Source organism: Schistocerca gregaria, chromosome 7, assembly GCF_023897955.1.
Source record: "Schistocerca gregaria isolate iqSchGreg1 chromosome 7, iqSchGreg1.2, whole genome shotgun sequence".
NCBI classification, from domain to species: domain Eukaryota; kingdom Metazoa; phylum Arthropoda; class Insecta; order Orthoptera; family Acrididae; genus Schistocerca; species Schistocerca gregaria.
The window spans coordinates 314591475-314608831 of NC_064926.1; the positions used below are offsets into that span (position 1 = coordinate 314591475).

At 43.9% G+C, this 17357-nt stretch overlaps 1 protein-coding gene across 1 annotated transcript in view; it reads left to right on the forward strand.

Moving 5' to 3' along the window:
• Nucleotides 1–835: 835 nt before the first annotated feature.
• Nucleotides 836–17357, forward strand: part of LOC126281802 (nose resistant to fluoxetine protein 6-like) — a 252843-nt gene continuing 236321 nt past the window's right edge. The window contains exon 1 of the mRNA XM_049981017.1: nt 836–983. Within this exon, the coding sequence (XP_049836974.1) occupies nt 848–983 (136 nt within the window). The 5' untranslated portion in view covers nt 836–847. The remainder of the gene's footprint in view (nt 984–17357) is intronic.

The window sequence follows — 17357 nt, forward strand, 5'->3', positions numbered from 1 at the left end:
TGCCCGATTAAGGGATCTGACATTCCACGCACCGATCCGTAGAACGCCAGTTTTCTTTCTCCTTATAACGACATCCTCTTGAGTAGTCCCCGCCCGGAGATCCGAATGGGGGACTATTTTACCTCCGGAATATTTTACCCAAGAGGACGCCATCATCATTTAATCATACAGTAAAGCTGCATGCCCTCGGGAAAAATTACGGCTTTAGTTTCCCCTTGCTTTCAGCCGTTCGCAGTACCAGCACAGCAAGGCCGTTTTGGTTATTGTTACAAGGCCAGGTCAGTCAATCATCCAGACTGTTGCCCTTGCAACTACTGAAAAGGCTGCTGCCCCTCTTCAGGAACCATACGTTTGTCTGGCCTCTCAATAGATACCCCTCCGTTGTGGTTGTACCTACGGCACGGCTATCTGTATCGCTGAAGCACGCAAGCCTCCCCACCAACGGCAAGGTCCATGGTTCATGGGGGGGGGGGGGGGGGGGGGGGGGTCGGCTTTTTACAGTAAGGGCGTGTAAAAAGACAACGTAGAGGATAAAAGCCGCATCCAAACTTTTTGATGATGAAATTTCGACAAAAATGTTTGGTTATTTTCGAGTCAGTACTGTACGCAGGAAACTGACAACCCAACCACGTTCAGAAACGGTTGTGCTTTTACTTGGGAGCGAATGTCAATTGTGCGAGAAAAAGGAGCAGTTGTTAAGGTAATTGTTTTTTCTACGTACCTGCCTAGACAAAACACCGGTTTCTGATAACTCTCCCGAACAACAAGCTGTGCGATAAGCTACCTCTACCGCCTGAGGTGGCGCTTAAGAATTTGTTGGCGTCGTTTTAGTCTGGAGGAAGAAAACATGTTGGCGGTGGCAATGCTGCTGGCTGCTGTTGCCGTTACGGCCTCTGAGGTAACAGTGATGACCCCTAGCTGCGGAACGGACAGCCGCGTTGTGAACCAGGCGGCTCGCAATGGATCTCTTTGGGCGCTACGAAGTGAGTTCCGCAAATGGCTTTTGCCCTGAAATAACATTCAAGACTTAAGTGTTCCATAGATCTACGAGGGATATTTTATAAATAATGCTAGCAAAGTTTTTTTTTTTTTACTTACACTTTTATTTTTAATATATCTTTACGGTCCTTCTATATAGTCTCCCAGCTTCTCTACGACTGAACCCCAACGTCTCGTAAGCCCTATTATTCCATCCAGGACATCAACTTTGTTCATTTGTCAAATGGCTTGGGTAACGGTGGTTGAAAGCTCTCAAAGAGAAATATATAGCGGTGACCACGATTAGGTTTTTTCAACTTCGGGAGTAAGTCGGTCTGGTGGACTCACGTACAGTTTGTAGGGAAGATGCCGCAAAACTTCCATCTCTATTTGCGAACTTTTTGGGCTATAACATTGCGGACATTGTCGTCCAGAATGAGTGTCTCAGCCTCGAGCAACTGTGGTCGGATTTTGTGCATTTTTCGGAGCAGCTTCTGCATGAAGCTACGACAATACACTACTGTGACACCTGCTGCAACCTGGGACTCTTTCTGTCATGGTGATTCCTTGGTGATCATAAACAAAAAGCATCATTTGCTTAAATTTTGAATGAGCATGTCCGATTTTTTACGTTTTTTTGTTTGTTTCCTTTTTGCACATCAGAATCTGGAACTCTCCACTCACTGGACTGTGATTTCAACTCCATTTCGCAGTCTGTAATCAGCGTTTCATCAATAGTGACGATTCGACACAAGAATCGTTTAGACTGAGATTTTCACTCTGCAGCGGAGTTTGCGCTGATATGAAACTTCCTGGGAGATTAAAACTGTGTGCTGGACCGAGACTCGAACCCGGGAGCTTCTGTAAAGTTTGGAAGGTAGGAGACGAGGTACTGGCAGAAGTAAAGCTGTGAGGACTGGCCGTGATTCGTGCTTGGGTAGCTCAGTTGGTTAGCCAGCACGGTAGCTCAGCTTGTTCGGTCGCAGGGTTAGCTGCCCTCTGTAATAAAAACCTGAGTGAATGGATCAATAACGAACCTCAACGGGCGTCAGGGGATGTCCGCCACGAACAATTGCAACGAACTGTAACGGAAAAAAATGAGATTACAAAAAAAAGTTGGTAGAGCACTTTCCCGCGGAAGGAAAAGGTCCCGAGTTCGAGTCCCGGTCCAGCTCAGTTTTAATCTGCCAGAGAATTTGCAAGAATCTTTTACCTTCACAGTCGAATAGTTGTTCCAGTAAGGTTGCAATATCTAGACGTTTCTGGTTGCTTTCAGCAGTCAGACACTATGGGACTCATCTCGCAGAATTTTTTTTTTCTTCAAATCATTTGTCGGAATACGGAACACTGGTGTTGTGGGAATTCCGGAGGCTTCAAAGAGTTTCTCACAGCATCTGCCACGAGTGTCACATTTCGTTCATATGTTGACGTTTCTGACCATCCCGGTTTTGGGATATTGTCTCTGCTCATATTACCACCACGAAAAGACTGACACAAGGTGAAACTTTGCTACGGTCCATTTTAAACTCATCACAAACTTCACTTAAAGCATTGGGGATTTATGTCTGATTTTTGCAGCGTAAAGTTACGATCTTAATGTACGATCTCTGGTCTGCAACAGTCATAGTACACGGGACCCCTCGCAATTTTATGTTAGAGTACATAGCGAAAACAAAAAAACAAAAAAACAAACTACGTGCTCCTTCCTCAATTTCCCAACTATAATTGACGAAATTTTCATTGCCGTTGCATCAAAAAATCCACAGTGATATCAACTTGTGCATTATTTACGAACTGTCCGTTGTACTTGATATTTTGGTTTTTGCAGTTTTTTTCATTTTCTCCATCGAGATACCATCTTTAAGGCAGAGCCGTAGAGAATTTGACCTGATTATCAGTGTTGGTGACTGAAACTGTTTGCCTCTCCCAAAACGAATAACGTCTACAAATATAGCTTCGTTATGCGATGTAACGAAAAATGTCGAGGAATCATTAACTTCCACCATAATACAGTGGACGATTTAGAAGGAGCCAAAAAATTCGAAATTATTTGCACAGTACGTTCAGTTGTGACTGTGTGTTTCATTATTTTATTTATTTACTTTTCTTCGTATTATGCTGGATAACGTGTACCAAGTGCCGACTTCACTTTTGCACACGGCGTTTGCTGTTTCTTGAGTTCACAATATTCTTCCATATTTTAGCCTACGTTGTCATTCATTTGTTTTCCTTTGATATTTCTACAGACTTGTTATCTTTTTGCGAAGATACCTTTCTATACTTAAAGATTCCCTGACGCTACTGCTTTTGATTACCTAAAGTAGTTGAAAATCCAATTAATTTCACGCTCGAAGTTAATCACTCTCTCTTCTGTCATCGTAAGTTATACACACCTGACTATTAACCACCAGGAAGGATAGAAAATTACGTACACTGTACAGTAAAAATAATAGTGATTAAATTTTTAGGTGATTTGTGGGTAAACAGGGTGTAAATTAGTACACAGAGCTACCACCTATGGTAGCAACAACGGCTCTAACTCAGCTAGGCATCGAGTGGAATTGAGCCTGGTTGGTAGATACAGGTGTTCCACGTTGCTTCATCTCCATATCAGAAGTCGTGAACCACAGCAGCTGGCGAGTGGCGGTGGAGAGTTTCTCGAAGATCCACACATGTTAAGACATTTATCCTACTGGCAGACCGGAGATCAATTTCTGTTTCGTTGAACGCAGTCGGCCGCTGACGGAAACACAACCGCACCCGCTCTTGCACACTTCCCTGTCCGACTGGAACCGAAGTCTTCTTTACGTCACTAAAGACGTGAACATCACACTGTAGAAGATGCGAGCTGTACGGCGAATGTTTCAGTGTTTCCCGGCCAAATTGCTGAATGCAGCCTCCGTCCGATTTCCAATGTAAGGGCGGGGGTTCAGGTGCATCAGGATGATTCTGTCCGATAGCTTTCCTGGCTGTTTTGACTTCATGACACGTCTTTGTTTTTTGCGAAGTGTTTTCATAGCGCTGGGCATTGATTGTGGTTCTACGCTCGAAGAACTCGATCAGGAGAGAACTCCTGCAGTCGAAGAGCAACGTCACCATGACTTTACCGGAACTTGCGTGAACAGCTTTGATCAAGCAATCGATATTTCTCATTTATCTTACGCAAACATTCATGGCTATAGTTCCATAATTTGTATCGTGTACAACTTCATCACAGCAGTGGCGGTCCACAGGAATGATAACTGGACTAGCTTTTTCATTGTTGCAGCTGTAAATATGAGGGGCAGTCAAATGAAAACTGAACACCCACCACAACGGGACCATGGAATAGCTCCCCTCAAAAGAAATCAACACACTCTCCCCACTGGAAGACGAGACGATCAAGTCCTGTTTCGTAGAACGCAGTTGGCTACTGATGGATCAACAGCCGCACCCACTTTTACGCTTCCTTGTCCGACTGAAACAAACGCCCACGCACGTCCTTCAAATGGTTCAAATGGCTCTGAGCACTATGGGACTTAAAATCTGAGGTCATCAGTCCCCTAGCACTTACAACTACTTAAACCTAACTAATCTAAGGTCATCACACACGTCCATGCCCGATGCAGGATTCGAACCTGTGACCGCAGCGGTCGCGCGGTTCCAGACTGAAGCGCGTAGAACCGCTCGACCACACAGGCAGGCGCGCGTCTTTCATCAGGTCGCCAACGACGTGAAACTCACATGTCGGCTATAAGGAAAGTGTTGAGATGTTTCCCAACCAAATCGCTGAAGCGTAGCCCCTGTCTGATTTGCACTTTGGGGGCGGGCATTAACGTGCAACAGAATGATTCGGGAACTTGTGTGAACAGCTTCAGATTTCATTGGCAGGAGAAAATGTGGGTTGTTTCTACTGTCGGCTTACCGTTTGCCCTCGGGCTGTCGGAATGCTGTTGGATGAGTTCATCCTGTTGCACAATAACGCCCTCTGCCACATTGCCAATCGAACTAAGGCTGCGTTTCAGCTACTTGGCTAGGATAGACTACAACACGCTCCGTACAGCCCAGATGCTTCACCATGTGATTCTCACATCGTTGGCGACCCGAAGAAAAACGTGCTTGGAAGTAGATTTCAATCGGACGCAGAAGTGCAAGAGTGAGTGCGGTTGTGTAACCCGTCAGCGGCCGACTGCGTTCCACCAAACGAGAATTGATCGTCTCTTCTCCCAGTGGGTAAATGTCTTGACGTATGTGGTCATTACTTTTGCATGGAACCATTCCATGTTACCGTTGTGGCGTGTGTTCGGTATTCATTTGACTGGCCCTCATACATACGGTATATACTCTGAAAACGACTGCGCAGGGTTACCCCTTAATTACTTCATTGCGCGCTTTCAGTATTTGATTTTATCCATATTGGATATGAGGTCATGGTTGTAAAAATCAGTGTTAAAATGTCAGCTCCACCAACTATTTACAGTGTAAAAAACATCAAAATTATCGTGTTTCGAAGGTCAGGTCTTCATCTTCAGAATAACTGTACGAGAATCTTTGAAAGTGAACGATATAAAACATAAACGTGAAGAACAGTAATAATAAAACAACAGGGCTACTTTTCTTGCAGCTAAGTCCTCTTAAGGGGGTAGGACGTCAAACATGCCGACTTGGAGCAGGAGAGACACCACAGGAAATTTAATTTTCCACTATTTATACTTTTACGAAGAAATTGATAAAACTTTGTCATCATAACAAGGAAGGATTCAGAATTCAAACTCATAGCAGTGGAAGTTCAAAAACATAACAAAATAAATTTCTTTTACATATGAAATTTCATCTTTTTTCACTAATTATTGGCTGTATTTGTTGCTATAGGTACACTTTTATTCGTAAGTAAGAGAGATCCTTCGATGAATTTTTCCACAGCATACAAACCATACTTACAGGAGTATGAAACTCTAGAATGTATTCATTTTATGAAAAAATGGAAGAACTATTACATTTTAAACTTCTTATTTAGAAAAAACTTACATTTTATAGTTAATTATCTCAATTTTTACCAAATTTTTAATATATTTGAAAAATTCTAGAGTTTCATACACCTATATGTATGGTTTGTATGGTGTGCAAAATTCATCGAAGAATCTCTCTTACTTATGGAGAAAAGTGTACCTATAGCAACAAATGCAGCCAATAGTAAGAGAAAAAATGATGAAATTTCACGTGTAAAACAATTTATGTTTTTTTATGTTTTCGAACTTGCACTGCTATGAGTGTGAATCCTGAATCCTTCCTGGTCATGCTGACAAAGTTTTATCAATTTATTTGTAAAAGTATAGACAGTGGAAATTAAAATATCCTGTGGTGCCTCTTCTGCTCCAAGACGGCCCGTTTGACATCCTACCCCCCGTAAGAAGTACTTTCACATCACCGTCAACTGATAATACAGATTAAAGGAGCTCCGAAGACAGAACTCTGTGTATAGCGGAAAGAAAGTCATGGACGTGATTCAGGATTTGGGGTGGACATAATTAAAACAAAGACGTTTCTCGTTGCGGCGGGATTTCTCACGAAACTTCGATCACCAACTTTCTCCTCAGAATCCGGAAATATTTTGTTGACGCCGACCTGCGTAAGGAGGAACGATCATGATAAGAAAATAAGGGAGACGAGGGCTCGCACGAATGGATGTAAGCGTTCGGTTTTTCTGCGAGCTGTTTGAGAGTGGAATCGTGAAGAATTATTGCGAAGGTGGATCGATGACCCTCTGCCAGGCACTTAAGTGTGATCTGCAGAATATCCACGTAGATGCTGCAGGATGTGGCTTTTAGGACGACACAAGGATTGTGTACGCCTACTGGCGTTGTTGTGAAAGTGTCAGTACGCAGGACAGCACTGGAACTCCTTTCAATCTACTTTATCAGTTGACTGTTATATCGAACATCTTAAGAGGTCACGGCTGCAAGGGGAGTAACAACAATATTTTATTATTATTATTTTTATCCTTGCTCATGTATTATATGGGTCACTTTCAGAGGTTGTCGTACGGTTGTTCTGAAGATGAAGGCATGACCTTCGAAACACGTACATTCGAGTGTTTTTTGCACTGTAAGTATGAGATTGACACGACATTTCAGCATTGCTGTAAGTCTTGTCTACGCGATCCGTATGGCAGTGATACATAGAATACGTCTGAACTAACTACTTTCCGCCAGTCTCGTGTCCAGTCTTGTCGTTGATTGCACTGCTCTCGATCCGCCTTACTGTGTTGCGTGGCAAGGGATGCTGCAACCGTGAGCAGTGGCCACCGTGGTAACAGTTCGTGATGCTCCGGACGTCGAGACACCGTCCACCGTCCGTACGCATAGTGTGTGCGCAATTGGGCGGGGAGCGGCGGCGACGAGGGAGGTACTCCCCCCCCCCCCTTCGCCAGTGGAACCTGGAGTACTGTGCTTTTATTCATTACAGGAGTCTCATACACTGCTAGAAGTTCTAATGTGTCCCGTAAAAAAAAAAAAAAAAAAAAAAAAAAAAAAAAAAAAAAAAAAAGAAGAAGAAGAAGAAGAAGAAGAAGAAAGGGTCATGAAACGGTTGCACTTGAAAAGTCCACTGTAGGAGCACGTTAAAATCGTGAATGATTAGAATATCAAGTATCAGATTGTATTACAACGCTTACTTGGTCAAAGACGGTTCCTTTACATACATTACTCGGGTTTTCGTTCCGTGTGAGGTTCAAATGGCTATGGGACTTAATATCTGAGGTCATCAGTCCCCTAGAACTTAGAACTACTTAAACTCAACTAACCTAAGGACATCACACACATCCATGTCCGAGGCAGGATTTGAACCTGCGACCGTAGCGGTCGCGCGGTTCCAGACTGTAGCGCCTAGAACCGTTCGGCCACTACGGCCGGCTCCGTGTGAGGAGTAGAGAAACTAGGTAACGGAGGACCGTGATAATATGCAATGTCCTGCACCCAAATGATTTGCATTATACGGAAACTGTAATGGGATTACGTAATGATAGAATTAGATTGCAAGGTTCGACTTGTAGAAAACGTAAAACGTATATGAGATAGCTCGGACGGAGCGAAATTACCAAATCAATCGCTTCCCTACGTAATTAAACACCTGGAAGATAACAGATCCAGAATATACTATTAGTAATTGCATTTTTAATAAAAGTCTACTATATAGAACTGTAATTAATCTTAAATATCGGCATGCTTTGTATTAAAGTTACGAGTAACAATAAAATGCGTCCTTATATGAAGACTGAGTGAAGACAAAAGGCAATAGAGAAAAGATTTTAGTGCGTTAATTGCACTACTGGCCATTAAAATTGCTACACCACCATGATGACGTGCAATAGACGCGAAATTTAACCGACAGGAAGAAGATGCTGTGATATGCAAATGATTAGCTATTCAGAGCATTCACACAAGGTTGGCGCCGATGGCGACACCTACAACGTGCTGACATGAGGAAAGTTTCCAACCGATTTCTCATACACAAACAGCAGTTGACCGGCGTTGCCTCGTAAAACGTTGTTGTGATGTCTCGTGTAAGGAGGAGAAATGCGTACCATCACGTTTCCGACTTTGATAAAGGTCGGATTGTAGCCTATCGCGATGGCGGTTTATCGTACCGCGACGTTGCTGCTCGCCTTGGTCGAGATCCAATGACTGTTAGCAGAATATGGAATCGGTGGGTTGACGAGGGTAATACGGAACGCCGTGCTGGATCCCAACGGCCTCGCATAACTAGCAGTCGAGATGACAGGCATCTTATCCGCATGGCTGTAACGGATGGTGCAGCCACGTCTCCATCCCTGAGTCAACAGATGGGGCGTTTGCAAGACAACAGCCATCTGCACGAACAGTTCAACGACGTTTGCAGCAACATGGACTATCAGCTCGGAGACCACGAGTGTGGTTACCCTTCACGCTGCATCACAGACAGGATCGCCTGCGATGGTGCACTCGACGACGAACCAGGGTGCACGAATGGCAAAACATCATTTTTTCGGATGAATTCAGATACTGTTTACAGCATCATGATGGTCGCGTCCGTGTCCGGCGACATCGCGGTGAGTGCACATTGGAAGGGTGTATTCGTCATCGCCATTCTGGCGTATTAGCCGGCGTGATGGTATGGGGTGCCATTGGTTACACGTCTTGGTCTCCTCTTGTTCGCATTGACGGCACTTTGAAAGTGTACGTTACGTTTCAGATGTGTTACGACCCGTGGCTCTACCCTTCATTCGATCCCTGCGAAACCCTACATTTCAGCAGGATAATGCACGTCCGCATGTTGCACGTACTGTACGGGCCTTCCTGGACACAGAAAATTTTCAACTGCTGCCCTGGCGAGCACATTCTTTAGATCTCAGACTAACTGAAAACATCTGGTCAATGGTGGCCGAGCAACTGGCTCGTCACAATACGCCAGTCACTATCTTGATGAACTGTGGGGTCGTGTTGAAGCTGCATAGGCAGCTGTACCTGTACACGCCATCCAAGCTCTGTTTGACTCAATGCCCAGGCGTATCAAGGCCAGAGGTGTTTGTTCTGGGTACTGATTTCTCAGGATCTATGCACCCAAATTTAGTGAAAATGTGATCACATGTCAGTTCTAGTGTAATATATTTGTCCAATGAATACCCGTTTATCATATGCATTTCTTCTTGGTGTAGCAATTTTAATGGCCAGTAGTGTATGTCTGACCCATAGTAAGGGAAAACTGGATTCAAAAAATTCTAATAATTAAATTTCTTTCCTACTAATTCTCTTTCCTAACTATTTTTGACCCTTTAAATTCTCTCAGAATAGCGTCACTGAAACAAGATTTGCAATTCAATGAAATTTTACTTTACCTTTCTTAGTTAAACCTAATTGATGGGAATGCTTTATTGCTGACATTCGTCAGATAATCCACTTATTATGGGTTTCAATCTATTTCATTAAAGACAGTAATATTCAAAAAAATTTATATAAAATTGCCGTTACCCCACGTCCTTCTGTTCTTGTTGGGAAACTTAGTGGGAACCTCGAACCAAATATGGACATCAGTAATTCAGTATGCCTCAATTAGAACTATCGGCAATGAAGTATGTATCAAAACCTCCACTATCTCTTCACAGTTATTTCTACTAATTGCCTAATAATGTTTCAAACGTTTCCCGTTGGGGGATTTTAGAGTGTCAGAACTGCTATTCGTATGTTTCCAGTTTTATTACTGACGTACAGCACTCAAATAGCTGCGCAGTGCGTATTCACATAAGCATGTAATAAGGACTCTTTGCGAAGGCCCTCATCTCATTTTCCTCATCTTCAACTTCTGCGTCTTTCAAGGGATGGTCTCTTGTGGAGAAAATACCTGTAGAAATATCTTTAGATTTTTGAGTGTTTTCTGTTTAACACCCATCGGAAGATACATTATGATTTTAAAAAATCATCTTATATTTTATAGGAGAAGCCCAAATGTGACACGATTGTTAAATTTTTTACTCTACAAACCCAATTTACTGCAGCAACTGTGTCTATAGTTATTAAGCAACTCTGTCTTTCGGAATCACTCACCCTAAAAAAGACTTAGTGAAAATATTGGAAATGACAGGAACTGGGCAGACAACGTTCTGGTTATATTCAGTGGTTCTGTAAATTAGCGATGTAAGTTACCTCTTACTTTAAAGATTCAGATGTAGCCCATGTCATGTGTTGTGCAACCGAGTGAAGGACGACTCATCGGTCACAACCATGTGTGATCACTCCAATATGCTGAGCACCTCATAAAGCTATGCCTTTACACGTTCAGCGGAATGCTGTCGCAGGCAGCAGGATACTGGGGAAACTCCGACAAACGTGAAGTTTCCACTATTTCGACATGGCGTCTGTGTTGTTGAGTATTCGAATACCACACCTGAGAAGTAGATCTCACGTTTGTAATTACGGATAGTAATAATTAAGAGAGTGTAATCGACGAAAAGTGTAATAACAATTGCTTTCAGTATTGAAACTATTACCCCACAAAAGGAGTGACATTCGTAATTGAATGGGGTTTACCGATATTGACTGTCTATTAGCAGTTTCATTCCAAATGGAAATTTGAACTCCCATGTAGTATACAGGGTGGTCCATTGATCGTGACCGGGCCAAATATCTCACGAAATAAGCGTCAAACGAAAAAACTACAAAGAACGGAACTTGTCTAGCTTCAAGGGGGAAACCAGGCGGCGCTATGGTTGGCCCGCTAGATGGCGCTACCATTGGTTAAACGGGTATCAACTGTGTTTTTTAAATAGGAACCCCCATTTTTATTACATATTCGTGTAGTAAATAAAGAACTATGAATGTTTTAGTTGGACCAATTTTTTCGCTTTGTGATAGATGGCGCTGTAATAGCCACAAACATATGGCCCACAATTTTAGGCGAACAATTGGTAACAGGTAGGTTTTTTAAATTAAAATACAGATCGTAGGTACGTTTGAACATTTTATTTCGGTTGTTCCAATGTGATACATATACCTTTGTGAACTTACCGTTTCTGAGAACGCATGCTGTTACAGCGTGATTATCTGTAAATACAACATTAATGCAATAAATGCTGAAAATGATGTCCGCCAACCTCAATGCATTTGGCAATACGTGTAACGACATTCCTCTCAACAGCGAGTTCGCCTTCCGTAATGTTCGCACATGCCTTGATAATGCGCTGACGCATGTTGTCAGGCGTTGTCGGTGGACACGATAGCAAATACCCTTAAACTTTCTCCGCAGAAAGAAAACCGGGGACGTCAGATCCGGTGAAGGTGCTTCGACGCCTAATCCACCTGTCATGAAATATACTATTTAATACCGCACGTGAGCTATGTGCCGGACATCCATAATGTTGGAAGTACATCGCCATTCTGTCATGCACTGAATCATCTTGTAGCAAAATCGGTAGAACACTACGAAGGAAATCAGCATACACTGCACCATTTAGATTGCCATCGATGAAATGGGGGCCAATTATCCTTCCTCCCATAATGCTGCACCATACATTAACCCGCCAAAGTCGCTGATGTTCCTCTTGTCGCAGCGATAGTGGATTTTCCGTGGCCCAATGGTGCATATTATGCTGGTTTACGTTACCGCTGTTGGTGAATGACGCTTCGTCGCTAAATAGAACGCGTGCAAAAAATCTGTCATCGTCCCGTAATTTCTGTTGTGCCCAGTGGTAGAATTGTACACGACGTTCAAAGTCGTCTCCATGCAATTCCTCGTGCATAGCAATATGGTACGGGTGCAATCGATGTTGATGTAGCATTCTCAACTCCGACGTTCATGATATTCCCAATTCTCGTGCAATTTGTCTGCTACTGATGTGCGGATTAGCCGCGACAGTAGCTAAAACACCTACTTGGGCATCATCATTTGTTGCAGGTCGTGGTTGACGTTTCACATGTGGCTGAACACTTCCTGTTTCCTTAAATGACTTAACTATTCGGCGAACGGTCCAGACACTTGGATGATGTCGTCCAGGATACCTTCAGCATACATAGCACACGCCAGTTGGTCATTTTGATCACAATATCCATCCATCGACACGATATCGACCTTTTCCGCAATTGGTAAACGGTCCATTTTAACACGAATAATGTATCACGAAGCAAATACCGTCCGCACTGGCGGAATGTTACGTGATACTACGTACTTATACGTTTGTGACTATTACAGCGCCATCAATCACAAAGCGAAAATAGTGGTCCAACTAAAACATTCACTTTTCTTTACGTACTACAAGAATATGTAATAAAATGGGGGTTCCTATTAAAAAAAGAACGCAGTTGATATCCGTTTGACCTACGGCAGCGCCAACTAGCGGGCCAACAATAGCGCCATCTGTTTCCCCCCCTTCAAGCTAGACGAGTTACGTTCTTTGTAGTTTTTTCGTTTGACGCTTATCTCGTGAGACATTTGGCCCGGTCACTATATGTGGACCACCCTGTACAGTGGGTTGCTACATGTAACACTTTCCACCAAAAAGATATGGCACGTGCGACGTACACGGTGGATTTCTGAATCCAGAATCCATGCCATCTAAACTCGTTTTCTAAAGATGACTTATAGTCGCCGTTCCAGTTGGCTTCTGCTCCGCCGTCCACAGGCGCTGACGAGCATGGAATAAACAGTGCATAACAGACGGGCAAATGGGAAGGTTCGATTGTTATCGTAATGAGAATTGCGAAATGTTAGGATGTTAACTAATTTTGTTTCGTTTGCTTAATCGCAAAATCAGTAGAAACGATTCCTGGAGCCACTCTACTATCAGTGTTTCATAGCAAGGTTCCCAGATACTAATCAGTATTTCCCGAACACCGTATAAAGTCACAAGAAATGCTTCACACCACCATGAGACTAAAAATATTTGTCTCCGAGGGCAACATTTAACAAACTAGAATGATATTCTCACTCTGCAGCGGAGTCTGCGCTGATATGAAACTTCCTGGCGAGGCTGACAGTAGTTCTAATGCAATGTTGTCCACTACTGGGGTCTTGTTTCGACTCAGGTCTTTCGGTACTCTGTCGAACTCTTCAAGCAGTATCATATCTCCCATTTCATCTTCATCTACATTCTCTTCCACTTCTATAATATTGTGCTCAAGAACTTCGCCCTTGTATAGACCCTCTATATACTCCTTCAACCTTTCTGGTTTCAGTTCTTTCCTTCGAACTGGGTTTCCACCTGAGCTCTTGATATTCACAAACGTGGTTCTCTTTTCTCCAAAGGTCTCTTTAATGTTCCTGTAGGCAGTATTTATCTTACCCCTAGTGAGATATGCCTCTACATCCTTACATTTGTCCGCTAGCAATGGGTGCTTAGCCATTTTGCACTTCCTGTCGATCTCATTTTTAAGACGTTTGTATTCCTTTTTGCCTGCTTCATTTGCTGCATTTTTATATTTTCTCCTTTCATCGATTACATTCAATACCTGAACAGGTATCTGACGCTTAAATGGCTTTTGTATCAGCAATGCGCTTGGTTCACACAGTTGCCACCTACACGGGACACACATGCTCACCAGTGGAGTTATTACTGCTACTTTGCCACAATATTATACAAGGTGAACATTAATGAAACCGACACACTGCGGGGACGGATTCCTGACTGGAAATAGATGGAGACAAGTCCTATGAACACTTGTCTAGAAATGCGTCGTTGCCACGGTAGCTGGCACTGACGAATGACAGTTCCTCTGACCACGTGGCTTGTGTTCTTTGTGTGTTGCTGGCTGCGTGATTGACGCAGCTCTGTTAGTAGTAGTATGGTCCGGTATTTATGGCAGGAACAAGCCGAGATGGTGGTTGTGGACGGTCAGGCAGGTGGAAACGGTCGAGAGGCAGCACAACTATACAAAAACAACCACAACACACAACTATTCAATTCCTGTCTGGGCCATGACGGCTCCTTTCAGAGAGACGAAAGTGTAGAGAGGTTGCGGACTGTGGTTACACCAGATTTGGAGCTTGTACTACGGATCGCCTCAATATCCTGCAGATCGCGGGCTTCCAGATCTGTTGAGCGCACAGTCCGCCGCCTCCCTGCAAGTTCGTCTGTCTGAAAGAACCCATCATCACACAAACGCCCAAACAGGACTTGAAATGTTGTATGGTATGGTTAGTGTCTGTCAGGGTACTTGTTTCTGTACAGCTGTAGTTCCTCTCGACCGTTTCCATCTGCTTGGCCGTACACAAACGCCATCTCGGCTTGTTCCCGACGTGAACACCGGACCACTCTGCTGCTTACAGTACTTTGCGTCAACTACACAACGTGAAACACACAAGAAACACACGGCTCGTGGTCAGAGGAACTTCCACTCGTCAGCGCCAGCTACCATGACATCGATGCGCTTCCTGATACATGATCACAGGACCTTTTTTCCTCCATTTCCAGTCGTGCATCGGTCCCTGAAATTTGTCGGTTTTATTAATGTTCACCCTGAATAGTCCCAAAGACCGGCGTGCGGATTCCGCAGCAAATATGCAAAATTGACGGAGGGTTTACGATTTTTGCCGACTTACTCCGAGTGAAGACGAGCGAGACATGACCGTAGAGGGAGTATACAAAAAAGGTGGAGGGTGCGTACAGTTTATTTGTCCCTGCCGCCAGTACCTTTGATGCTCCCAATTCTCGGTTGGTGCGATCGACTGTATAAATAAAAAAGAATTCAAGATGAAGTCTAGTGGGGCTGACTAATAACATTACGAGAGCTGTGTGTTACATTGTCCCTGTAACCAGCTACTTATATATATTCGTTTATTTCCACTGTATCCTCGAGTGAGTAATGTATGATCTACCATTGGTCACCGGCTGCATTGCACAGTATCTGGTTTCGTTAAACCACTGATAGTAGTCCTTACGTATTAGGCATTTTGTTGTTATTCTAGTGCAAATGATTCTTTGAGAAATGCTAAAGCTGGAGCCAGACTGCTGCATCTACATATATACTACGCCGGCCGCGGTGGCCGTGCGGTTCAGGCGCTGCTGTCCGGAACCGCGGGACTGCTCCGGTCGCAGGTTCGAATCCTGCCTCGGGCATGGGTTTGAGAAATGCTAAAGCTGGAGCCAGACTGCTGCATCTACATATATACTACGCCGGCCGCGGTGGCCGTGCGGTTCAGGCGCTGCTGTCCGGAACCGCGGGACTGCTCCGGTCGCAGGTTCGAATCCTGCCTCGGGCATGGGTGTGTGTGATGTCCTTAGGTTAGTTAGGTTTAAGTACTTCTAAGTTCTAGGGGACTTATGACCTAAGATGTTGAGTCCCATAGTGCCAGAGCCATTTGAACCATATATACTACGCAAGCCGCCGTACGGTGCATGGCAGAGGGTGCTCGCAGTCAGAGCGAAAGAAAACGACTGTCTATATGCCTCCATATGAGTTCTAATTTCTCGAATCTTATCTTCATAATCCTTACACGAAATGTATGTTGGCGGCAGTAGGATCATTCTACAGTCAGCCTCAAACGCCGGTTCTTCGAAGTCTTCCTTTAATTCGACCTGGTGTTTATGCCAGACACTCGAGCAGTAGTCAAGAGTAGGTCACATTAGCGTCCTATTTGCGGTCTCCTTTACAGGTGAACCACTCTTTCCTAAAATTCTCCCAGTAACCTAAGTCGACTATTCACCTTTCTTGCCACAGTCCTACCACGCTCGATCCATTTTATATCGTTCTGCGTCGTTACGCCCAGATATTTAAACGATGCTACTAATGCAGTATGCAAACTTACGGTTTTGTTTTCCTACTCATCCGCATTAACTTTCTTTCTTTTACATTTAGTGCCAGCTGCCGTTCATCAAACCAGCTAGAAATTCTGTCAGAGTCATCTTGTGTCATCCGCAGCCACTCACCTACACCTTCCCCTACACCACAGCTTCATCATCAAACAACCGTAGATTGCTGCCCATCCTGCCAGCTATGTCATTTATGTGTACAGAAAATGAAAGCGGACGTATCACACTTCCCTGGGGCGCTCCTGATAATGCTCTTCTCTCTGGTGAACACTCGCCGTCGAGAACAATATACTGGGTTCTATAAACCATCTAAAGTCTTGACTCCATAGCCGTCTTTGAGGGGAGTGTGGGTGGCAAGAGGGATAACTTGCCCCTCCTGAAAACCGGGTACGTGTTTTTATTCATTACGGGTTTCTATAGAATTTTAGCAGTCATCGTTTGTGATTCCAATAAATTGCAGGTTTAATACTGACGACCGTTACAAGAAATACCTCAGCTTTAGCACTCGCTATACAGGGTGATCAGAAACTGTCTGAGAAACTTTTAAGCGTGTTGCAGAGCAGGTTGTCCTGAGAAATAACTGTTAAGAAATAAATTTATACGTCGCGCCGTTTCCGACTTAATTAACACCGATGTTAGTCAATCAGGCCATTCCGCGTGCAAATTGAAGCAGCACGCCAGTAAGGTATCGCTAAACGTGTTCTCCGTTTAGTTCCTAAAACCGAAAAAGAGGGCGATACAAAAATTGGACATATGTCGGTAGTGAGGATCGAACCCGATCCAAAGACAGAGCGGTTTTGCACTCTACCATCTCCTGCATGAGAACAACGGACACAAATTGTATTAACGGACCACATCAATTTGCGAGCACAACGGCCTGATTGGCTCAACTGCGATGCTAATTAACTCGAGAACGGCGCAATGCATGGAATTTTTTTTCTGAACAGTTATTGCTCGGCACGCCCTACCCTGCAACACCCTTATAAGCTTTTCAGCCTGTTTCTGGCCAAAATGGATTCTCATTTCGTGAATGTGAATTGACTCCGGCTGTTTACGACACATGAAAATTTGTGTCACAACATGATCTCCCGCTGACCGCGAGCGAAAAGGTTGTGGGTTTCCTGAC